This window comes from Salmo trutta, chromosome 14 (assembly GCF_901001165.1).
Source record: "Salmo trutta chromosome 14, fSalTru1.1, whole genome shotgun sequence".
Classification (NCBI taxonomy): Eukaryota; Metazoa; Chordata; class Actinopteri; order Salmoniformes; family Salmonidae; genus Salmo; species Salmo trutta.
The window spans coordinates 41,938,941-41,965,209 of record NC_042970.1 but is presented as its reverse complement, the minus strand read 5'-3'; the positions used below and the strand labels follow the sequence as shown (position 1 = coordinate 41,965,209).

General features: G+C 42.9%; 1 protein-coding gene across 2 annotated transcripts in view; it reads left to right on the top strand.

Annotated features, from left to right (window-relative positions):
* LOC115208110 (metabotropic glutamate receptor 2-like) overlaps window positions 1-26,269 on the top strand; it is a 69,589-nt gene that overhangs the window by 30,763 nt on the left and 12,557 nt on the right. For both annotated transcript variants that reach the window (XM_029775907.1, XM_029775908.1), the window contains exons 3-5: window positions 22,455-22,724; window positions 23,222-23,401; window positions 23,607-23,997. In XM_029775907.1, coding sequence (XP_029631767.1) covers window positions 22,455-22,724; window positions 23,222-23,401; window positions 23,607-23,997 — 841 coding nt within the window. The remainder of the gene's footprint in view (window positions 1-22,454; window positions 22,725-23,221; window positions 23,402-23,606; window positions 23,998-26,269) is intronic.

The following is a 26,269-nucleotide window of genomic DNA, read 5'->3' as shown; positions in this document are numbered from 1 at the left end:
GCCGAGGAACTTAAAACATTTCACCTTCTCCACTACAGTCCCGACGATGGTGATGGGGGGTGCTCCCTCTGCTGTTTCCTGAAGTCCACGATCATCTCCTCCGTTTTGTTGACGTTGAGTGAGAGGTTATTTTCCTGACAACACACTCCGAGGGCCCCCTAGGCTGTCTCGTCGTTGTTGGCAATCAGGCCTACCACTGTAGAGTCGTCTGCAAACTTGATGATTGAGTTGGAAGCGTGCATGGCCACGCAGTCATGGGTGAACAGGGAGAACAGGAGAGGGCTGAGAACACACCCTTGTGGGGCCCCAGTGTTGAGGATCAGCGGGGTGGAGATGTTGTTTCCTACCTTCACCAGCTGGGGGCGGCCCGTCAGAAAGTCCAGGACCCAGCTTAATGACGAGTTTGGAGGATACTATGGTGTTAAATTCTGAGCTGTAGTCAATGAGCAGCATTCTTACATATGTATTCCTCTTGTCCAGATGGGATAGGGCAGTGTGCAGTGTGGCGATTGCATCGTCAGTGGACCTATTGGGGCGGTAAGAAAATTGGATTGGGTCTAGGCTGTCAGGTAGGGTGGAGGTGATATGATCCTTTACTAGTCTTTCAAAGCACTTCATGATGACAGAAGTGAGTGCAATGGGGCGATAGTCATTTAGTTCAGTTACTTTAGCTTTCTTGGGAACAGGAACAATGGTGACCATCTTGAAGAATGTGGGGACAACAGACTGGGATAGAGATTATTTGAATATGTCCATGAACACACCAGCCAGCTGGTCTGCACATGCTCTGAGGATGTTTTAAACGTTTAAATGTTTTACTCACATTGGCCACCGAGAAGGAGAGCCCACAGGCTTTGGTAGTGGGCCGTGTCAGTGGCACTGTATTGTCCTCAAAGCGAGCAAAGAAGTTGTTTAATTTGTCAGGGAGCAAGACATCGATGTCTGCGACGGGGCTGGTTTTCTTTTTGTAATCCGTGATTGACTGTAGACCCTGCCACATCCGTCTCGTGTTTGAGCCGTTGAATTGCATCTCTACTTTGTCTCTATACTGACGCTTTGCTTGTTTGATTGCCTTGCGGAGGGAATAGCTGCACTGTTTGTATTCGGTCATGTTTCCATGGTTTCTGGTTAAGGAAGGTGTTAATAGTCACAGAGGGTACGACATCTCCGATACACTTGCTAATAAACTCGCTCACCGAGTCAGCGTATACATCAATGTTGTTGTCTGAGGCTATCCGGAACATATCTCAGTCCACGTGATCGAAGCTATCTTGAAGCGCAGAATCCGATTGGTCAGACCAGCATTGTATTGACCTGAGCACGGGTGTTTCCTGATTTAGTTTTTGTCTATAGGTTGGGAGCAACAAAATGGAGTCATGGTCAGATTTGTTACACGGAGCGAACACAGGGGAACCCAAGAGTGGACTCAGATGAATGAACCAAAATGTTTATTGTACACAGAGAGATATGGAGTGCAGAACCGGGTTAGCTCAGATGAGTTGCAGAAAAACCTGAAGTGTAGAGTAAGGTTGTAGTTGACTGAGTTGAACAGGGTAAACAGGTCCTGAGGGGAATCCAAGGTGGTGGTGGTGAGTGAAGTCCAGAGCAAGGTGATTGGTGTTGAGATGTGGTACCGGAGCCAGGAGCCAGAGACAGAGCAGTACTGCAACGAGAGGACAAAACGGTGTAAGGCAGGGAAACAAGCACAGCAGGGCAACAGGATCTTGAGAACTGACAAAAGGCTAGGATAACAACTGACTGAGCAGAGATTACGATCTGGCAGAGTGGAGGTGGCAGGAATGAGTATATGTAGAGGTCTTGATTTATGGGACGATTTGCAGCTGATAGGGATTTGCTCTGACTCCAGCACACCTGTCTCCAACCACACAATCACACCAAAGAGAGAGAGAGAGAGAGAGAGAGTATACTGGGGGAGAACTGCAGGTTAGGACGACACCGGATGGAAACCAGAGGGTGTAGTGGGAGCAGATGTGACAAGATTTGCCGAAGGCAGGGCGGGGGAGGGCTTTGTATGCATTGCAGAAGTTTGAGTAGCAATGATCCAGAATGCTACCAGCTCTTGTCGTGCATTTGATATGCTGATAAAATTTAGGAAGTATTGTTCTGAGATTAGCTTTGTTAATTAAAATCCCCAGCTACAATAAATGCAGCCTCAGGATGTATGGTTTCCAGTTTACATAGAGTCCAGTGAAGTTCTTTCAGGGCCAACAAGGGATCTGCTTTGGGGGGGATATACATGGCTGTGAATATAATCAAAGAGAATTCTCTTGGAAGATAATGCGGTCGGAATTTGATTGTAAGGAATTCTAGGTCAGGTGAACAGGACTTGAGTTCCTGTATGTTGTTGTGATTACACCATGAGTCATTAATCATAAGGCATACACCCCCGCCCTTCTTCTTACCAGAGAGATGCGTGAAGAAACCGGGTGGCTGTACCGAATCTGACAACATATCCCGAGTGAGCCATGTTTCCGTGAAACAGAGAATGTTACAATCTCTGATGTCTCTCTGGAAGGCAGCTCGTGCCCTAATTTCGTCCACCTTGTTATCTAGAGGTTGGACATAGGCGAGTAATATGCTCGGAAGCGGTGGATGGTGTGCTCGCCTTCTGAGTCTGACCAGTAGGCTGCTCCGTCTGCCTCTCCTGCGGTGACCGCGTTGTTTTTTGTCGGCCTCTGGGATAAGATCGCATGTCCAGGGTGGAGGTCCGAACAAAGGATCCGCTTCGGGAAAGACGTATTCCTGGTCGTAATGATGGGAAATTGACATTGCTTTTATATCCAATAGTTCTCCCCGGTTGTATGTAACATTGGGCTAACAATGTAAGAAATGATACATAAAAAAAACGACCATCTCTCTCGGCTTCATCATAAGTGCATATCTGTGTGTGCGTGAGTGAATGAATGTGTGCTAAGGTGATCTGTTTGCTAAGGTGTGAAGAGTCAGTGCAGGTGTGTGCAATCTGTGTGTGCAATCGTGAGCTATGATTAATCAAACTACCTAATTTACTTCCCTTCATTCACATTTTAAGCACTATTCAACCAACCTCATGCATTCTGTATCCAAGTCAAACGTATTATGTGTGAGATTATTGAAATACGATCTCAATGATTGTCTGATTATGAGGGAACGGGAATGACACATCAACACCTGGAGGAGAATCTGTCTCAGTGCTCTTAGGTCTAAAACCAAAATATAAAAACAACCTGGGTATATTCTGCTCAGCTCAATATTTACTCAAGTCTTGATCTCATGCTGAGGTTGTGAGGTGTTGTTTATTTAAGTGTTGAACACTCCACCGATTCCTTCTGCGCAGGTCTACTGTTCATTGACATGCAGATCAATGCGGCTTCATCAATAGAGAGACAGACATCATGCAGCCTCTCTCAGTCAATACAACTGACTTACTGGAGTTTTTCACTCCACTAGTATGTATTGTGTACAGTGCCTTCGGAAATTATTCAGACCCGTTGACTTTTTCCACATTTTGTTACGTTAAAGCCTTATTCTAAAATGGATTAAATAAAAAAAATCCTCATCAATCTACACACAATACATCATATTGACAAAATGTTTTTTAGACATTTTTGCAAATGCATTCAAAATTAAAAACAGAAACACCTTATTTACATAAGTATTCAGACCCTTTCCTATGAGACTCAAAATTGAGCTCAGGTGCATCCTGTTTCCATGGATTATCCTTGAGATGTTTCTACAACTTCATTGGAGTCCACCTGTGGTAAATTCAATCAATTGGACATAATTTGGAAAGGCACACACCTGTCTCTATAAGGTTGACAGTACATGTCAGAGCAAAAACCAAGTCATGAGGTCAAAGGAATTGTCCGTAGAGCTCCGAGGCTGGATTGTGTCGAGGCTTAGATCTGGGGAAGGGTGCCAACTCATTTCTGCAGCATTGAAGGGCCTCAAGAACACAGTGGTCTCCATCATTCTTAAATGGAAGAAGTTTGGAACCGCCAAGACTCTTCCAAGATCTGGCCGCCAGGTCAAACTGAGCAATCGGGGGAGAAAGGCCTTGGTCATGGAGATGACCAAGAACCCGGTGGTGGAGTTGGGAGAACCTTCCAAAAGGACAGCCATCTCTGCAGCACTCCACCAGTCAGGTCTTTATGGTAGAGTGGCCAGATGGAAGCCACTCTTCATTAAAAGCCAAAAGGTACCTAAAGACTCTCAGCCCATGAAAAACAAGATTCTCTGGTCTGATGAAACCATGATGGAAATCTTTGGCCTGAATGCCAAGTGTCACGTCTGGAGGAAACCTGGCATCATCCCTACGGTGAAGCATGGTGGTGGCAGCATCATATTGTGATGATGTTTTTCAGCGGCAGAGACTGGGAGACTAGTCAGGATCGAGGCAAAGATGAACCGCTCAAAGTACAAAGAGATGCTTGATGAAAACCTGCTGCACAGTGCCCAGGACCTCAGACTGAGGTGAAGGTTCACCTTCCAACAGGATAACGACCTTAAGCACACAGCCAAGACAACTCAGGAGTGGCTTCGGGACAAAATCTGAATGTCCTTGAGTGGCCCATTCAGAGCCTGGACTTGAACCTGATAAATATCTCTGGAGAGACCTGAAGATATCGGTGCAGCATCGCTCCCCATCCAATCTGACAGAGCTTGAGAGGATCTGCAGAGAAGAATGGGAGAAACTCCCCAAATACAGGTGTGCCAAGCTTGTAGCGTCATACCCAAGAAGACTCAATGCTGTAATCGCTGCCAAAGGTGCTTCAACAAAGTACTGAGTAAAGGGTCTGAATACTTATGGAAATGTGATATTTCCGTTTTTTATAAATTAGCAAACATTTATAAAAAACAGTTTTTGCTTTGTCGTTATGGTGTATTGTGTGTAGATTGATGAGGCACAAAAACAATTTAATAAATTTTAGAATAAGGCTGTGGAAAAAGTCAAGGGGTCTGAATACTTTCCGAAGGCACTGTATAATAGGGTGGTTTTGAACATGATGAACCAGGCAGAGCTGAGCACCATGGCCTTAGACAATGGATACACAGCCCATATTGGCCATAGAGATTGTCTTATAGAAAGTAAGATTCAGATAAAGAAAAAAAGTAACTATCTACAAGGTTCACATAATCTCCTTATCAATCAAATGATTGTCATATGACATGACATTGACTTACAGTACACAGTTGAGTTGAGTTTGTGTTTTCCCATGGTAGAAGGCTGTATGTATCATGAAACAAGGCAAGACCCAGATGCAGACACATGAGGCAGGAGGTTGGAGTCTTACCCTATTGGATTAATAAATATTGTAGGCAAGAGAATAGTTGTAGACAGGCAAAAGGGTCAAAACCAGTTCAGAGTCCAAAATGTACCGAAGGGCAGGCAGAATCAAGGTCAGGGCAGGCAGGATGATCAGGCAGGCGGAAAAGTAGTCCAGAGTCAGGCAGGGGTCAAAACCGGGAAGACTATCAACAAGAGAATAGTAAAAGGAGTATGGGAAAAACACGCTGGTAGACTTGACTAACATATAAGACGAACTGGCACAGAGAGACAGGAAACACAGGGATAAATTCACTGGTGAAAATAAATGACACCTGGAGGGGGTGGAGACAATCACAGGAAAAGGTGAAAGATCAGGGCATGACAGTATGGAGAGGATAGGCTAATAGATAAGGGCTTGAGTTGCTCTCTTCTACACGTCATCTATAGTGGATCTGTATCTCAGCTTTCTTCCCTCCTTCCTCTCCATCCTGTACTTATGCTTGTCTAAGCCCTCTCTAAGCCGGGAGGGAGTCTATGTCTAAATTGGGGGGGAATCTATGTCTATGTCCCAGGACATAGACATGTCTTATATGGGCAGAAAGCTTAAGTTCTTGTTAATCTAACTACACTGTCCAATTTATAGTTGCTATTACAGTGAAGATATACCATGCTATTGTTTGAGCCACTTACAAAAACTACAACTTCTCCCTCATTTTTCCAAAAACCCGCCTGAAACTCTTTCTAAAGACTGTTGCCATCTAGTGGAAGCCCTAGGAACTGCAATCGGGGACGATTTCACCCTATTATAAAAGTGCCAGGAATTGAAATCGGTGGTATGCTGATTTTATTTTTTGTTAATGGTTTGTCCTCGGGGTTTCGCCTGCTATTTCAGTTCTGTTATACTCACAGACATTATTTTAACAGTTTTAGAAACTTTAGAGTGTTTTCTATACAATTTGAAAGGAAACACATTGAAATTTTGGATATGTGAAATTAATGTAGGAGAATATAACACATTAGATCTTGTAAAAGATAATACAAACAAAAAAACATGTTTTTTTATTTATTTTTTGTTACATCATCTTTGAAATGCAAGAGAAAGGCCATAATATACTATTGCAGTTTAGGAGCAATTTAGATTTTGGCCAATAGATGGCACCACTATATGTGCACAGTTTCAGACTGATCGAGTGAAGCATTGCAATACGTCAGACATTTTTTATCAAGTCTGCCCAAATGTGCCGAATTGGTCAGTTGATACATTTTCAAGTACATAACTACAGAGAACATACAAAAATGATATGGTAATAAAATAAATTGTTTACCCACTCCCAGGAAGGTCATAAATTATGGAAAATTTGCTTCCCTGCAGAAAATACACTAACCTTCACACATCTAGATGGGAGGGCGGGGTGGGGGTGGGACCAGAAACAGCAGGGGTTTGAACTGTAGAACCCAGTTCTTACATTTGAAAATTATAATGGCTTTTATCAAACAAAACTATGCTACATTTTATCTCTGGGACCCTCAGGATGACAAATCAGAGCAAGATTACTGAATGCAAGTACATTATTTACCTTCAGAAGTGAATGTATCAACCCAGTTGCCGTGATAAAAGTTTTTTGTTGTGCACTCTCCTCAAACAATAGCATGGTATTTTTTCACTGTAATAGCTACTGTAAATTGGACAGTGCAGTTAGATTAACAAGAATTTAAGCTTTCTGCCTATAAAATACACTGCTCAAAAAAATACTAAAATAACACATCCTAGATCTGAATGAATGAAATAATCTTATGAAATACTTTATTCTTTACATAGTTGAATGTGCTGACAACAAAATCACACAAAAATAATCAATGGAAATCCAATTTATCAACCCATGGAGGTCTGGATTTGGAGTCACACTCAAAATTAAAGTGGAAAACCACACAACAGGCTGATGTAATGTCCTTAAAACAAGTCAAAATGAGGATCAGTAGTGTGTGTGGCCTCCACGTGCCTGTATGACCTCCCTACAACGCCTGGGCATGCTCCTGATGAGGTGGCGGATGGTCTCCTGAGGGATCTCCTCCCAGACCTGGACTAAAGCATCCGCCAACTCCTGGACAGTCTGTGGTGCAACGTGGTGTTGGTGGATGGAGCGAGACATGATGTCCCAGATGTGCTCAATTGGATTTAGGTCTGGGGAACGGGCGGGCCAGTCCATAGCATCAATGCCTTCCTCTTGCAGGAACTGCTGATAAACTCCAGCCACATGAGGTCTAGCATTGATTTGCATTAGGAGGAACCCAGGGCCAACCGCACCAGCATATGGTCTCACAAGGGGTCTGAGGATCTCATCTCGGTACCTAATGGCAGTAAGGCTACCTCTGGCGAGCACATGGAGGGCTGTGCGGCCCCCCAAAGAAATGCCACCCCACACCATGACTGACCCACCACCAAACCGGTCATGCTGGAGGATGTTGCAGGCAGCAGAACGTTCTCCACGGCGTCTCCAGACTCTGTCACGTCTGTCACATGTGCTCAGTGTGAACCTGCTTTCATCTGTGAAGGGCACAGGGCGCCAGTGGCGAATTTGCCAATCTTGGTGTTCTCTGGCATATGCCAAACGTCCTGCACGGTGTTGGGATGTAAGCACAACCCCCACCTGTGGACCTCGGGCCCTCATACCACCCTCAAGGAGTCTGTTTCTGACCATTTGAGCAGACACATGCACATTTGTGGCCTGCTGGAGGTCATTTTGCAGGGCTCTGGCAGTGCTCCTCCTGCTCCTCCTTGCACAAAGGCGGAGGTAGCGGTCTTGCTGCTGGGTTGTTGCCCTCCTACGGCCTCCTCCACGTCTCCTGATGTACTGGCCTGTCTCCTGGTAGCGCCTCCATGCTCTGGACACTACGCTGACAAACACAGCAAACCTTCTTGCCACAGCTCGCATTGATGTGCCATCCTGGATGAGCTGCACTACCTGAGCCACTTGTGTGGGTTGTAGACTCTGTCTCATGCTACCACTAGAGTGAAAGCACCGCCAGCATTCAACTGTGACCAAAACATCAGCCAGGAAGCATAGGAACTGAGAAGTGGTCTGTGGTCACCACCTGCAGAACCACTCCTTTATTGGGGGTGTCTTGCTAATTGCCTATAATTTCCACTTGTTGTCTATTCCATTTGCACAACAGCATGTGAAATTTATTGTCAATCAGTGTTGCTTCCTAAGTGGACAGTTTGATTTCACAGAAGTGTGATTGACTTGGAGTTACATTGTGTTGTTTAAGTGTTCCCTTTATTTTTTTGAGCAGTATATATGTATATGTCCTGGGAAATGTTCTTGTTACTTACAACGTCACGCGTATCACATCAGTGCACATTAGCTCAACCATCCCGCTGGAGGGGCACCAATCCCGTAGAGGTAAAAAAATATATTTAAAAAATTTGACCCTGTGCCGGAACAGTGACATCCATGATGTTTTGGTCAATTTGACCCACAATTTGACCTTGGTCTATATCATTTTTTTACGGTTTGTCCTACAAACCAAATGCTTTCTGCACATGAATGGTGCAACCATGCTGGTCACATAGATATTCGTATAATTTCGCTATGATTCTCAAAGACTGAGCAGCACAGATCTGAAGTAAATTTGACCCGCAATTTGACCACCGCAATTTGACACACGCAATTTTACCCCCGCACTTTGACCTTGGTCTACAGTGGTTACTCCTTTAAAAGTTGTGAGCTTACACCGGGGGACTCAGAGGTACACAGCGTCACGGCTTCATTGCTCCAGACCACCACAAGAGGGAGTTAGAGCACTCATTATGCATTTGGGTCCCAAGGTTTTTATATGACCAATCATATCGAGTGGTTCCAATGACGAGTTTGATGCAAGCCACCCGTCCCTGGTGACTTCCTTCAGTAAAGATGGTTGACAAAACATTACGGGGAAGCAAATGTAAGTAGTTATAATGTCATAACGAGTCAAGCTAAAAATATACAATTGAGAGGAATATGTTAGTTAATGTAGAGACAAACGATTGTGCATATTTTTTGTCATGAAGCTAATTTACGAAAATTGCTATATAGCAAGTTAGCTGACTAGCTAACATTAGCCAGCTAGCTAGCTGGTGTAATGGCATGAGTATGACATTGACATTCGTGTTGTTTAATGTTTTAGGGACTCCTGAGAAAACCAGAAAACCAGGCTGTCATCTTGGGAAACAGTGGATGTAAAGAATCTAGCTAGCTAAAGTATTTACTGCAAATTGAATGTACAATTGTGTTTGCTTGCATTGCCGTGCAATGCAGCTGAAGTAACATAGCTAGCTAACTATTTACTTGCTTATTGTGTAGTGGAGGATAAAAATAACTGTATGCCTATGGATGTGTAGCCAGCTACAGTATGTAGCCGATCTGTGTATGGACCCTAAAACGTTAGGTTCTGAACTAATATTCATACCAATCTATGAACCTCAGCTATCATAGTTGTTGCATCGACTTCAAGTCTGAATGGCATTAAGGAAGCCTATGGATTGAGTAGAATACAATAACTTTATTGTGCCAAGGATGCAAGTCCTATATACATGTACTGTAGTTATTACCACCAATGAGATCCCCACATTGTTGCCTGTATATTGAATATATTCATTGATCATGTACTCCACTCCAACTACATTCCATTCTTTGAATGATGCTGTGTCTGCATGTATGTATTCCAATTGTACACTTCAACAGTGTTTACCACTCCTGATTACAGTGCTACCCTAATATTCTCTCAGTTCGTCACATTTACAGTGTCTCTAGCGATGTCTCCTAACCAGATTTGGGTCCCCAGTTGGCCCTGAGGTTATCTTAAGAGCAGATGAGTTGGCGTTGACGGGACTGGCTTCCTCTCTCACATGAAAATATACCTGCAGATGAGAGACAAATGGATAGAGAGAGAGCATGATTAAGCCTTTTTTTATATTCTAACACAGTCAGTCATCATAATAATCAGGAGGTGAAATGGAAAACTGACCTTGGATCATTAACTCTGGGACTACTACATCTCTATCTGTATTTCAATGTAAAGCATCTCTTTAATAATACTTCCTGTTGACCCGACCAAGTGACCTCTCACCTATGATCATGCTGTGCCCTCTGTGTCAGCCAGTTCAGGTGCGGTAGGGGTTCACCAACACAGCTGATACAACCTAGAGGATTTAGGGAGAACGGGGAAAGGGATGAATTGAAGGAGAGAGACTGTTATTGTGTGTGTGTGGTCTCACCTGGTGTCCACACTAAGTGGCTAAAGAGTACTTTATGATGAAAAACAGACACACGAGGACAAACAATAGAAGATAATGTCATTATTAGACTTAAATACCACTTAAAGCTTGATGATGACTTGATCATTTGAATCAGCTGTGTAGTGCTAAGGCAAAAACAAAAATGTGCGCAGGTGTTTGGAGCATTCCGATATGCCACAGCTGGTGAGGAGTCAGGTTTGCCTCTGTACTTAAAGGGTGATTATTCCAACTCTCTGTGAAATGCTGCAGATCTGCCTGCAGATGAGGTAGGAACACATATCCCACTCAGAAGAGGTGGATAGAATTCGACAGGTCAAGGTATCCTTCTTCCTCCAAACTGTGCATGTGAGACAGGTTCCATGTACAACAAGACAGGCAGAGAGGAAGAGAGAAAAGGAACACAGAACAGTTTAATTACCTCTGGTTATGGACACTTTTGCCAGAAATAAAGCTTCCACGGCCTGTTCCTCGGACAGTGAACATCTGGCAATATCTACATTTTCGACCCCTTGATCAGCTCGCACTCTGAAAGTAAAGAAAATAGCTTATTTTTTGTAGATATGGAAACAATAACTGAGATATGACCATTCAATCTAAAGCAGCAAATGTCATTTTCAGGATACGTCAATACAGCACAGAAAGCTTAGAATCCCACTGACGGGATTGCTAGCATGGCGGGAAATTCAAAACATCAAAAATCTAATAATTTCAATTTCTCAAACAATCAACTATTTTACACCATATAAAAGATAAACATCTCCTTAATCGAACCACATTGTCCGATTTCAAAGAAGCTTTACGGCGAAAGCATAAAGTTAGATTATGTTAGGAGAGTACATAGCCAAAAAAGTACACACATCCATTTTCAATTCAAGGACAGGCGTCACCAAAAGCAGAAAACCAGCTAAAATTAGGCACTAACCTTTGACAATCTTCATCAGATGACACTCCTAGGACGTTATACATCAAACTTGACAGTATATTAACTATAGGCTATCTAACTACACAACGTTTGTTGACTTGATTATTCCTATTATTCTTAGCTTGGCTAAATGGTATAGTTGTTGTGCATTCTCAATGGACATTCGGGTGCTTTCGTAAATTCGCTCTGGCAATCTACACCGATTTCAGAGCACTCTCGTCTGAGTACCAGAGCACAGAATAATGAATTTACGAGCGCTCAACACCCGTTGAATATGGCCAGTGTCAGTAAACGTCTGCAAAAAAGCAAAATTAAATTGTTTCCAGCAGCACAGCTAGTCACCAACGCTCTGGTTAACACGGAAACTGCCTAACCAGCTCTACTAGGGCGAGTAAAATGCTCAGAGTGGTCTCATTTGTGTCTGGAAGTAGCTAGCAAGCTAACCAACGTTAGTTTGGGTGCTTGACTGCCGTCGTAAGGCCAGAACGCTCAAATCAACCCTACAACGTGAGAGCAAAACGGTCTGAATTTAGAAACTGACAATCTGACAACTCTTTGAATTCATCAGCGTCACATTGTACAGTGCCATATTTTCCGTTCCATCGTAACAGAAACCCAGCGGGTTTTTAATTTTTCATGGAATATAAACACCATAATATTAATCAAATGAATTAAGCAAGTACCAGCCAAAAGTTCAGACAGCTACTATGCCAGGATTTTTCTGTATTTTTACTATTTTCCACATTGCAGAATAATAGTGAAGACATCACAACTATGAAATAGCACATATGGACTCAGTTAAGAACTAATTCTTATTTACTCCTTCCTCCCCATTGGGGGATTGAACCCCGGTCTCCCGTCCGCACTACACAGGGATTCTTTAGCTAAATAGCCCAGTACTGTACTGCCCACCATCACATTGTACAGCGCCATATTTTCTGTTCCATCCTAACAAAAGCCCAGAGGGTTTTTCATTTTTCATGGAATAGAAACACCATAATATTAATCAAATTAATTAAGAAATTACTAGTCAAAAGCTTGGACACCTACTCATTCCAGGATTTTTCTATATTTTTACTATATTCTACATTGTAGAATAATAGTGGAGACATCACAACTATGAAATAGCACATATGGAATCAGTTAAGAATTAATTATTATTTACAAGTACAGCCTACTCCTTCCTCCCCGTTGGGGAATTGAACCCTGGTCTCTCACGTGCCCTCCCCGTCTCTGGTAATGCCAATATGGAAGACTATCAAATGCTTCTCAAAGATGCCCTCTGGTGGTCAAACTAGCACTAACTTGCAGTAACAGAAATAATGGCTGACAATTTAATGACGTGCCACAGAATGCTGCGGCAGCACGCAAGGTGTACCGCAGTATGACACAACTTTTAAAAGATGAACCACTGTATATAACTTGTGAACTGTGTGTCCTAAAAACAAGCTGCTTCCTGCACAAGAATGGTGAAACCATGCTGATCAGAAAGATATCAGTATGATGGGGCATACTTTATTTGGATAGTCTGGATTTTCCATCAATAGATGCTCTACAGAAGGTCATACTATCAACAAACTATCTGTTGATAGGTAACTGCTTGCTAAGGTTACAGTTAGGGTTAGAATAAGGGTTAGGGTAAGGTTTAAGGTTAGTGCTAGGGTTACGTTTAGGGTTAGGATAAGGGTTAAGGTTAGGTTTAGTAGATAGTTAGTTGAAATGTTACTGATAGTCTGTAGATAGTATGTAGAGCATTTACAGATGAACTATCCAATTTAAAGTGTTACCGAATGATGTCCCGATGATGCTCAGAGGCTGAGCAACACTGTTCTGAAGTCAATTTGAAGTCAAATTGACCTTGATTTTTGTGCTAGAGACAAATGGTATTATGTGCAGTAAAGGTCTATCCATGACGATCACAAGGATATAAGTATGTTGATGTTCAGAGGCTAGGGTGTCACATATACTCCCTCTCTGGCCTCTAGGTAATCAGATTGCTGATTATCCCGCACACCTGTCACCACCGTCTCGCGCACCTGCGCCTCATGACACTCACCTGGACTCCATCACCTCCTTGATTATCTTCCCTATGTCTGTCACTCCCCTTGGTTCTTTCCTCAGGTGTTATTGACTCTGTTTTCATGCCGGTGCGTTGTTTGTGTTTCGTGTTCATTGTTTCTTTTAATTATTAAAACACTCACTCCCTGAGCTTGCTTCCCGACTCTCAGTGCACTCGTTACACCGAGGGACAGTGATCTAAAATTTGGCAAAAAATGAGCAAAACATTTCCATAAATTTAATAAAATGTCATAATTTGAACGATATATGACTTTGGTACAATAATCAAACATTTGGCTCTAAATTTGGAACAGTTGGGTCTATCAACTCAGGGGAAAAACATATATGAAAGAGAACATTCTCATCTACTGGAAAATACATTTTGGGAGGTTAAAATCATATATGTATTATCTTGATGTACTTACTGTACTTACTGTACTTAATTTACTCGGAACATAAATGGTGTAGGCTGAATTGAACATAAGGGAAGGGTTAAAATGGTTGCAAAGACAGGGAACCAATAAAAGCAAGTATTTTCTTTATTTAACTTGCCAAGTCAGTTAAGAACAAATTCTTATTTACAATGACAGCCTACCCCGGCCAAACCCTAACCCGGATGACGCTGGGCCAATTGTGCGATGCCCTATGGGACTCCCAATCACGGGCCAGTTGTGATACAGCCTGGAATTGAACCAGGGTCTGTAGTGATGCCTCTGGCACTGAGATGCAGTACCTTGGACTGCTGTGCCACTCGGGAGCCCCCCGATTAGTATAACGAATGTTGGCTACTATATCTAATGTATTGATTGAGTTTGTCATTTGAACACCAAGATCAATTTATTAACATTAACTTCAATTATGTGTTTTATTTTGTGCTTTCTTTTTTTAACTAGGCAAGTAAGTTTAGAACAAATTCTTTTTTACAATGACAGCCTAGCAACAGTGGGTTAACTGCCTTGTTCAGAGGTAGAATGACAGATATTTTACCTTGTTAGCTCAGGGATTCAATCTAGCAACCTTTCAGTTACTGACCCAACGCTCTAACCACTAGGCTACCTGCCGCCCCAGGTGGCTATCATGATATGTTAAAGTTTAGTTCTCTCAGTAGGATTCATATTTCAGTCGACCCTCTGCTCCTGCTCTATATTCAGCTAGAAGGATGACATGGAATGGACTTACGCTGTTGTCCAGAGGGATCATTGCATTGCGTCTGTCTAAATAGATCATATTTACTCAATTTCTTCTCTAGGACCAAAGTGTGCCTGCTGCTCCCCCAGGCCTGTGGTCTACAGGGTGCTTTAAATGGAACTGTCAGAGTCGGTTAAGATCAGGGTTAATTTCAGTTAACTCCATTGAGTTAGAAAGATAGCCCATCCCCTATCTTTGCCATGATCCCTTCTGTGACAGCATGGGCAGCCCCGTTGAGGTTTTCGTGGTAAGTGTGTCCTCTCTATCCAACTCTATGGTCAGTTTATAGAGGCACGCTCTAGGGAGACACACTCCACAGTATGTTAGCGTTGCACTCACCATACTAACTGGTCTATTTGGTCTCTCCAGCTTGTATAATGTCCATCCACTTTGATGCCCTGATGTTTATTTATGCAACAGTGTCCTTGAAATGAAATACCCCAAATATGTCTAGGACAAAATCGCTCAATCAGCTGTAAGCTCCCAGATGCCATCCATAGGACTGAAGGAATGTTGTCTACAGTTTAGGCAATAAGCAGTACATTTATTTGGAATCTATTGTAAGTTAAGTCTTATTTTTCTATTTAGACACAAATGGCGAGACTTCCGTAGGAACATACTCTTTAGCATCTCATACTGTACATCTGATTGAAGACAGCACATTGTCCAATCATATCATACCACATAAACTACAATTGGGGCCACATATGTGCTCTGAAAAAGTAATCAGTGTCAGTGTTGTATAGAATTAGAGAACAAAAAAGGCCACATATGTGCTTTGAAAAACATACAGCTGCAACAGGGCATACAAATTCTTTTATTTTATGTTCCACAGAACACTGTTTGTGTAATGATGTGCATGAAGTATCAAATACCGGATTAATTTCCCTATTTAAAGATTAATATCTGGCTACTTAAATTCCCATGAGCTGGAAACTGGGAAGCAAATGAAGGCTGGTGAAGGAATGGGAATCTAAATGTGGATTAGTGTGAAGAGGAATTGTTAAATGAGCTCCAAGGGAATGGTAGGGCTGTGGAACCCTCTAGGCATCATGAGGTGCCTGGGAGACAGTGCTAGTTAGTTACAGTAGTGTTAGAACACACATTGGCACAAACTCAGAAACCCTGGGGCGAGCATGGAAAACTGGAGAGATGGAGAACAACATAAAATAAAATAAAATGTCTCATGTAAGTGTTTAGCAGATGTTATTGCGGGTGTAGCGAAATGCTTGTGTTTCTAGCTCTAACAGTGCAGTAATATCTAACAATTTCACAACAATACACACATCTAAAGTAAAGGAATGGAAATTAAGAATATATAAATATTTGGGCAAGCAATGTCAGCGCGGCATAGACTAAGATACAGTAGAATAGGATAGAATACAGTGTATATATATATGAGATGAGTAATGCAAAATATGTAAACATTATTAAAGTGACTAGTGTTCCGCTATTGAAGTGGCCAGTGATTTGAAGTCTATGTATATAGGGCAGCAGCCTCTAATGTGCTAGTGATGGCCATTTAACAGTCTGATGGCCTTGAGATAGAAGCTGTTTTTCAGTCTATCGGTCCCAGCTTTGATGTACCTGTACTGACCTCGTCTTCTGGATGATAGCAGGGTGAAAAGGTAGTGGCTCGGGTTGTTGTTGTCCTTGTTGATCTTTTTGACCTTTCTGTGACATCGGGTGCTGTAGGTATCCAGGAGGACAGGTAGTTTGCCCCCGGTGATGCATTGGGTAGACTGCACCACCCTCTGGAGAGCCCTGTGGTTGGGGGCGGTGCAGTTGCTACACCAGGCGGTGATACAGCCCAACAGGATGCTCTCAATTGTGCATCTGTAAAGGTTTGTGAGGGTTTTAGGTGCCAAGTCTGTGTGGGTGGAACATTTCTGTTTGTCAGTGATGTGTACACCGAGGAACTTGAAGCTTTCTACCTTCTCCACTGCGGTCCCATCATTGTGGATAGGGGGGATGCTCCCTCTACTGTTTTCTTAAGTCCACGTTCAGCTCCTTTGTTTTGTTGAACGTTGGGTGACAAGTTAATTTCCTGGCACCACACTCCCTGGGCTCTCACTTCCTCCCTGTAGACTGTCTCGTCATTGTTAGTAATCAGGCCTACTACTGTTGTGTCGTCTGCAAACTTGATGATTGAGTTGGAGGCGTGCGTGGCCACACAGTCATGGGTGAACAGGAAGTACAGGAGGGGGCTGTGCACGGGTCCTTGTGGGGCCCCAGTGTTGAGGATCAGTGAATTGGAGGTGTTTTTTCCTACCTTCACCACCTGGTGTTGAATGCTGAGCTATAGTCAATTAACACCATTCTTACATAGGTATTCCTCTTGTCCAGATGGGATAGGGCAGTGTGCAGTGCGATGGCGATTGCATCATCTGTGGATCTATTAAGGCGTTAAGCAAATTGAAGTGGGTCTAGGGTGTCAGGTAAGATAGAGGTGATATGATCCTTAACTAGTCTCTTAAAGCACTTCATGATGACAGAAGTGAGTTCTAGTCATTTAGTTCCATTACCTTTGTTTTCTTAGGAAACAATGGTGGACATCTTGAAGCATGTGGGGACAGCAGACTGGGATTGGGAGAGATTGAATATGTAGGTAAACACTCCAGCCATCTGGTCTGCGCATGCTCTTTGGACACAGCTAGGGATGCTGTCTGGGCCGGCAGCCTTGCGGGGGTTAAATCGCTTAAATGTCTTACTCACGTCAGCCACGGAGAAAGAGAGCCCACAGTCCTTGGTAGCGGGAAGCATTGGGGGCACTGTGTTAACCTCAAAGCGGGCGAAGAAGTTGTTAAGCTTGTCCGGGAAGCAAGACATCAGTGTCCACGATGTGGCTGGTTTTCCCTTTGTATTCTGTTATTGTCTGTAGACCCTGCCACAGACGTCTTGTGTCTGAGACGTTGAATTGCGACTCCACTTTGTCTCTATACTGATGTTTTGCCTGTTAGATTTCCTTACGGAGGGAATGACTACACTGTTTGTATTCGACCATAATCTCAGTCATCTTGCCATGGTTAAATGCAATGGTTCACGGTTTCAATTTTGAGTGAATGCTGCCATCTAATCACTTTTTCGGGTTAACGTAGGTTTTAATAGACACAGTGGGTACAACGTCTCCTATACACTTCCTGATAAACTCAGTCACCGTGTCAGTGTATTCGTCTATATTATCCTCGGAGGCTTCCCTGTTGAAGCGAGGATTCTGATTGGTCAGACCAGCGTTGAATAGTCCTTAGCATGTCTAATTCCTGTTTTAGTTTCTGCCTACAAGAAGGGAGGAGCAAAATGCAGTCATGATCAGATTTGCCGAAGGAAGGGCGGGGGAGGGCCTTGTAGGCATCCCAGAAGTTGGAGTAGCAGTGGTCTAGTGTTTTAGCAGTGCGATTACTACAGTCAATGTGTTAATAGAACTTCGGCAGCGTTTTTCTCAAATTTACTTTGTTAAAAATCCCCAGCTACAATAAATGCGGCCTCGGGATATGTGGTTTCCAGTTTGCATAAAGTCCAGGGAAGTTCTTTGAGGGCCGTCGTGGTATCAGCTTGAGGGGGAATATACACGGTTGCGACTATAACCGAAGATAATTCTCTTGGGAGGTAATACGGTCAGCATTTGATTGTGAGTTATTCTAGGTCGAGTGAACAAAAGGACTTGAGTATGTTATCACAATCACACCAGAGTAGTTAATCATGAAACATACACCCCCACCCTTCTTCTTCCTGGAGAGATGTTTTTTCCTGTCTGCTTGATGAACTGAGAACCCAACTGGCTGTATGGACTCACAGTATATCCCGAGAGAGCCATGTTTCCGTGAAACAGAGTATGTTACAATCCCTGTTGTCTCTTTGGAAGGAAATCTTCGCCCTGAGCTCGTCAACTTTATTATCCAGAGACTGAAAATTAGCGAGTAATGTACTTGGAAGCTGTGGGTAGTGTGCGCGCCTCCTGAGTCGGACTAGAAGACCACTCCGAGTACCTCTCCTCCACCGGCGGTGTTTTGGATTAGCATCTGGAATCAGTTCAATTGCCCTGGGGGGTACGAACAAAGGATCTGATTCAGGAAAGTCGTATTCCTGGTCGTAATGCTGGTAATGCTGGTGAGTTACTGCTTCTCTGATATCCAATAGTTCTTCCCGGCTGTATGTAATAACACTAAAACAAATCTGGGCTAATAATGTAAGAAATAACACATAAAAAAACAAAATACTGCAAAGTTTCCTAAGAGCTAGTCAATGATTACAATTTCTAATGCTCATTCAACATGATCTGCTTTCAGAGGGGTGAATCACACATAGTAATGTCCCTCGTTGCTCTCAGCAGAATACACTTTCACTAGCACCCGCACTGTAGATCAATAGATCTTGTTGAAGTTATTTAGGGCATAATGAGCTTATGGTGTCAGAATATTGACTGTAGATTCCAATACACACGCACACACACACACCTCAGTCTGTCTTTCTGGGGGCTTGAGTGAATCTGGCCCTGGACTAGACAGCTTTAAGCTGCTGGGCAAATGGCAAAACAAGCGTCTAAGGTTCTTATCTCAATGATGGTTTTGTTGTTGATATCATATAAGTAAACAGATATGGTTGTTATCCACTTATGGCTCTTGCTCCAGGTAATGTGGATGGCTGACATGGTAGACAGGGTTGGAGATATGTGAAAGGGGCATTGGCTGGAGGCCTCCTCATCTCACCAATGCAAGTCAAATCCTAAGGTAGGCTCCTGATAGACAGCAGAAGCTGTTTTAAAGAAGCTCCTCTGAGGAATACTGATACAGTAGAAATAGGCATTTTTGGACTGAGGCTGCAAAGATAAAGAGATTGACATTTTTGGACAGCAGAAGATGTATTTATTCATGCTTCCCAAATTGCACCCTTTTCCCTATATAGTGCACTACTTTTGACCAGAGCCATCATATAGGGAATAGGGTGTCATTTGGACGCAACTATAGCCACCTTTGGACTGGGGCTGTGCAGTTGATATCACCCCCTGATAAATTATCTCTGAAAACAGAGCACATGTTGTGCTGCAGTGGTTTTGTTAATTTCCTTTAAAGCTATAATATGTAACTTTTTGAGCGACTCGATCACATTTACATTGAAATGCGAGTTATAGATCTGTCATTTGCTTTGAATACAAGTCTAAGAAGCGAAATAGCTGTTCTATGTGCTCTGTTTCTATGCTTCCCATTCTTAAGTTTGGTTTATGTGTCTTTTACTTTCAGTTTTGTACACCAGCTTTAAACAGCTGACAATACAATATTTTTGGTTACGGAAAATATTTCACAGCGATTTAGATACTACAATGATTCTCTACGCAAGAATTTTTCACATAAACTGAAGATTAGGCGAACTCTTAGAATATTAGCAACAAGGAAATGGCGGAGCGATTTGTGCATAGTGCAACTTTAATATATATATACTACCGTTCAAAGTTTGGGGTCACTTAGAAATGTCCTTGTTTTTGAAAGAAAAGCTAATATTTTGTACATTAAAATAACATCAAATTGTATAACTGTATAAAATTGTATACACTGTATAATGGAGTGGTCAACCCTATTGAGCTGTTGTGGGAGCAGCTTGACCTTATTGACCTTATTTGTGGGAGGTGCTTCAGGAAGCATGGGGTGAAATCTCTTCAGATTACCTCAACAAATTGACAACTAGAATGCCAAATGTCTGCAAGGCTGTAATTGCTGCAAATGGAGAATTCTTTGACGAAAACAAAGTTTGAAAGTCACAATTATTATTTCAATTAAAAATCATTATTTATAACCTTGTCAATGTCTTGACTATATTTCCTATTCATTTTACAACTCATTTCATGTATGTTTTCATGGAAAACAAGGACATTTCTAAGTGACCCCAAACTTTTGAACGGTAGTATACACGTATATATACAGTTGAAGTCAATGTTTACATACACGTTAGCAAAATACATTTAAACTCAGTTTTTTACAATTCCTGACATTTAATCCGACAAAAAATTCCCTGTCTTAGGTCAGTTAGGATCACCACTTTATTTTAAGAATGTGAAATGTCAGAATAATAGTAGAGAGAATGATTTATTTCAGCTTTTTTTATTTCATCACATTCCCAGTGGGTCAGAAGTTTACATACTGTGGCAGACTAGGGAGTTTGGTCAAAACGTTTACACAGATCAGACATGGACAGAGTAGGATTAGCTTGGTTTCAAGGGTGTTTATTTAAATAATAAATCAACAAGAAAAGGATAGGATAGGTCTCCCCCATGAGACCCTCTCCAGGATACCGTCTTCTGGGCTCCGGGTCTTGCTGTATCCTGTCGGGACCAAAACTGCACTCCCTCCTGTTACCTCTGTAACCATCCCCAACTATACATGAGTCCTTTCTTCCCTCCACTCTCCCTGTGCTGCCCTTCTGGCAGCTTTATGGGCCTTGCATAGCTGGTGAGCAATCAGCCCTTGATTACTCACCAACTCCCAATCAGACCCAATTAGTCCTGGCCGGAGAACCAATCGAGACCTGGCACGTCCAGCAGATGGAGCCAGCCTCGTGATGTATACACCATCTGTCACCAGGCCTCGATGAGTCTCCCCCTGGTGGCTGACCTGCTGTATGCCACAATACACTCAATTAGTATTTGGTAGCATTGCCTTTAAATTGTTTAACTTGGGTCAAACATTTCGGGTAGCCTTCCACAAGCTTCCCACAATAAGTTGGGGGAATTTTGGCCCATTCCTCCTGACAGAGCTGGTGTAACTGAGTTAGGTTTGTAGGCCTCCTTTCTCGCACACGCTTTTGCAGTTCTGCCCACAAATTTTCTATAGGATTGAGGTCAGGGCTTTGTGATGGCCACTCCAATACCTTCACTTTGTTGTCCTTAAGCCATTTTGCCGCAACATTGGAAGTATGCTTGGGGTCATTGTCCATTTGGAAGACCCATTTGTGACCAAGCTTTAACTTCCAGACTGACTGACTCAAATGACTTCCTGACTGACTTAAATTATGTCAATTAGCCTATCAGAAGATTCTAAAGGCATGACATAATTTTCTGGAATTTTCCAAGCTGTTTAATGCACAGTCAACTTAGTGTATGTAAACTTCTGACCCACTGGAATTGTGATAAAGTGACTTACAAGTGAAGTAATCTGTCTGTAAACAATTGTTGGAAATATTACTTGTGTCATGCACAAAGTAGATGTCCTAACCGACTTGCCAAAACTATAGTTTGTTAACAAGAAATTTGTGGAGTGGTTATAAAAACGAGTTTTAATGACTCCAACCTAAGTGTATGTAAACTTCCGAATTCAACTGTATATATAAATGATGTGCTGGTTGAGATCACCTAACCCAAGGCGGGAACTGTGTATTGTCACTTCCAAGCATACACATGCTGCAGCCGTTGTCACTGTGAGAATAATTTACATGATAAATATGGTGATTATAGTCCATTTGAATTTTAGATGAGGATAAAGCTCTCTTAGGCCTTTTTCAACAGTAACTGTAGGTGGTAAATGTCTGGAACTAGCTGACATAGTTTCGCCATCCCTCCCTCTCTCTCTCTCTGTATAGGTGGCCAAACTCCCCCCTCTGCCTCTTCCAGTAGTGGAAATGGCAAGATCATTCAATTATTATTAGATTAGAATTTTAGATTAGATGGGAGATGATTGCATTATGTTAAATGTCTGAGACTAGCTGGCATGGTTTATCACTCTCCCTCTCTCCCTCCCTTCTTCCCACCCCAGGTGGCCAACCTCCTGCGCCTCTTCCAGATCCCTCAGATCAGCTACGCCTCCACCAGCGCCAAGCTCAGTGACAAGTCTCGCTATGACTACTTCGCCCGCACTGTGCCGCCAGACTTCTACCAGGCCAAGGCCATCGCCGAGATCCTGCGTTACTTCAACTGGACCTACGTGTCCACTGTGGCATCTGAGGGCGATTACGGTGAGACAGGCATCGATGCCTTCCAGCAGGAGGCCCGCGCCCGCCAGATCTGCATTGCCACCTCGGCCAAGGTCAGCCAGTTGTTGTTGTTTGTTTGTTGTTGTTTCCACTTTCACAGTGAAAATAATTCATCATTACAAAGGTTTCATACTGTAGCGACATTTACCCAACACCTACGGACCTTGTCAAGGGGTTCAGAAATCTTGGCGTAACGGTTAAGGTGTTGGTTTAAGAGTCTCTGGACCTGGGTTAGAATCCAAATCTGGGCTACCCACCGATTTCGCTACAATACTATTGCATGGTATTAAATTTAATTTGATCGCGGGTTGACGACAATGGGGTTTCTAAAGGCAATTTTACCACGTTAGCAGAGATCGCATTCACTGTAAACACTGAAGCTCAATCGGAAATTGGCTTTAAAAGCTGATTTGTCGACACCCACGATCAGATTAAATCCTGACATTGGTTGATTCCATTTAGAATAGTGTTGTATCTTTTGCTGCCTTGTTGTTATAGCCTATGTCTTATTCTAGCACATGATGGTTCAAAGCTGGTGCATAATTAACAGGTGAGCCGCTCGATGAACCGGTACAGCTACGACCAGGTGATCCGCTCGCTGCAGCAGAAGTCCAATGCCAAGGTGGTCATTCTGTTCACACGCAGTGAGGATGCCAGGGAGCTGCTAGTGGCTGCCGCCCGCATGAACGTCACCTTCATCTGGGTGGCCAGCGACGGCTGGGGGGCACAGGTAGGGCATTGGCTTCCGTTCAAAAAGAGTTGATTCCCGATTTCCTAACAATCAAAATCGACTCCTTCACAATTAAGGAATAAATTCCTTTATAAGAATAGATTTCTGTCATTTTACCTTTGTTTACCATGAAATGTAATGTTTTGCGTTTTGATAAAGGGTGTATATTCATTCCAATTACTGAGAAAATGTGAATGATTTGCAGGAGAGTGTTGTGCGGGGAAGTGAGACTGCAGCCGAGGGGGCCTTCACCATCGAGCTGGCCTCCTACCCCATCCGGGAGTTTGCCAACTACTTCACCAAGCTGAACCCTTACACTAACACACGGAACCCCTGGTTTAGAGAATTCTGGGAGCACCGCTTCGACTGTAGTCTCACAGAGCCTGGTTGTAGCGAACACAGTCTGCGGGACGGCAAGTTTGAGCAGGAGTCCAAGATCATGTTTGTAGTGAACGCAGTGTATGCTATGGCTCATGCCCTACATAATATGAGGCAGGCAGTTTGCCCACTCAATGCAACCAAGGTCTGTGATGCCATGAAGCCAGGCACCGGGAAGAGGTTCTATAGGGATTTCATCCTCAAGGCCAAGTTTGATGGTGAGTGAAGCTGTTTTATCAATAGAAATAGAACTCCCAGAAGGGGAAATCCCCATTTAAGGAAATGTTCCATGATGGGTGGACCGGAGGCCATATGCAGTGCATCCAATTCTGTAGGTAATGTAATAAAATGTGTATGGCCTTAACAGCCATATAAGGTCAGGTGACATGATTACGGGCTATATCACAATGTTAGCCTAAATGCACCCTTCAGTCACTGCACAGGTTTAGATATACAGTACCAGTTAAAGGTTTGGACCCACCTACTCATCCAGGGTTTTTCTTTATTTTTACTATTTTCTACATTGTAGAATAATAGTGAAGACATCAAAACAAAAAAGAACATATATGAACACATATAGTAACTAAAAAAGTGTTAAACAAATCAAAATATATTTTACATTTGAGATTCTTCAAAGTAGCCAACCTTTGCTTTGATGACAACTTTGCACGCTCTTGGCATTCTCTGAACCAGCTTCATGAGGTAGTCACCTGGAATGCATTTCAATTAACAGGTGTGCCTTGCTAAAAGTTAATTTGTGGAATTTATTTCCTTCTTAATTAATGCATTTGAGCCAATCAGTTGTGTTGTGACAAGGTAGGATTGGTATACAGAAGGTAGCCCTATTTGGTAAAAGACCAAGTCCATAATATGGCAAGAACAGCTCAAATAAGTAAAGAGAAATGACAGTCCATCATTACTTTAAGACATGAAGGTCAGTCAATACGGAAAATCTCAAAAACTTTTCAAGTTTCTTCAAGTGCAGTTGCAAAAACCATCAAGCGCTATAATGAAATTGGCTCTCATGAGGACTGCCACAAGAAATGAAGACCCAGAGTTACCTCTGCTGCAGAGGACAAGTTCACCTCAGATTGCGACCCAAATAAATGCTTCACAGAGTTCAAGTAATAGACACATCTCAACATCAACTGTTCAGAGGAGATGGTGCGAATCAGGACTTCATGGTCGAATTGCTGCAAAGAAACCGCTACAAAAGGACACCAATAAGAGACTAGCTTGGGCCAAGGAACACGAGCAATGGACATTAGACCGGTGGAAATCTGTCCTTTGGTCTGATGAGTCCAAATGTGAGATTTTTGGTTCCAACCGGAGTGTCTTTTTGAGAGGCAGAGTAGGTGAACGGATGATCTCCGCAAGTGTGGTTCCCGTGAAGCATGGAGGAGGTGGAGGTGTGATGGTGTGGGGTTTCTTTGCTGGTGACAATATCTGTGATTTATTTAAAATTCAAGGCACACTTAACCAGCAGGGCTACCACAGCATTCTGCAGCGATACGACATCCCATCTGATTTGCACTTAGTAGGACTATCATTTGTTTTTCAACAGTACAATGACCCAACACACCTCCAGGCTGTATAAGAGCTATGTGACCAAGAAGGAGAGTGATGGAGTGCTGCATCAGATGACCTGGCTTCCACAATCCCCTGAACTCAACCCAATTGAGATGGTTTGGGATGAGTTGGACCGCAGAGGGAAGGAAAAGCAGCTCAGCATACGTGAAAACTCTTTCAAGACTGTTGAAAAAGCATTCCAGGTGAAGCTGATTGAGAGAATGCCAAGACTGTGTAAAGCTGTCATCAAGGCAAAGGGTGGCTACTTTGAAGAATCTAAAATATATTTTTTGGTTACTACATGATTTCATATGTGTTATTTCATAGTTTCGATGTATTCACTATTATTCTACAATGTAGAAAATAGTAAAAATAAAGAAAAACCCTTGAATGAGTAGGCATGTCCAAACGTTTGGCTTGTACTGTAATTTATAGTTAAACTGTATATGTACACCACTTGAACAAATGTATGTGGACACTTGCTCATCAAACATCGCATTCCAAAATCATGGTCATTAATATGGAGTTGCCCCCCCCTTTGCTGCTATAACAGCCTCCACTCTTCTGGGAAGGCTTTCCACTAGATGTTGGGACATTGCTGCGGGGACTTGCTTCCATTCAGCCACAAGAGCATTAATGAGGTTGGGTACTGATGTTGGGCGATTAGGCCTGCCTCGCAGTTGGCGTTTCAATTCATCCCAAGGTGTTAGATGGGATTGAGGTCAGGGCTCTGTGCAGGGCAGTCAAGTTCTTCAACACCGATCTCGACAAACCATTTCTGTAGGGACCTTGCTTTGTACACAGGGGCATTGTCATGCTGAAACCGGAAAGGGCCTTCCCCAAACTGTTGCCACAAAGTTGGAAGCACAGAATCGTCTAGAATATCATTGTATGCTGTAGTGTTAAGATTTCCCTCAACTG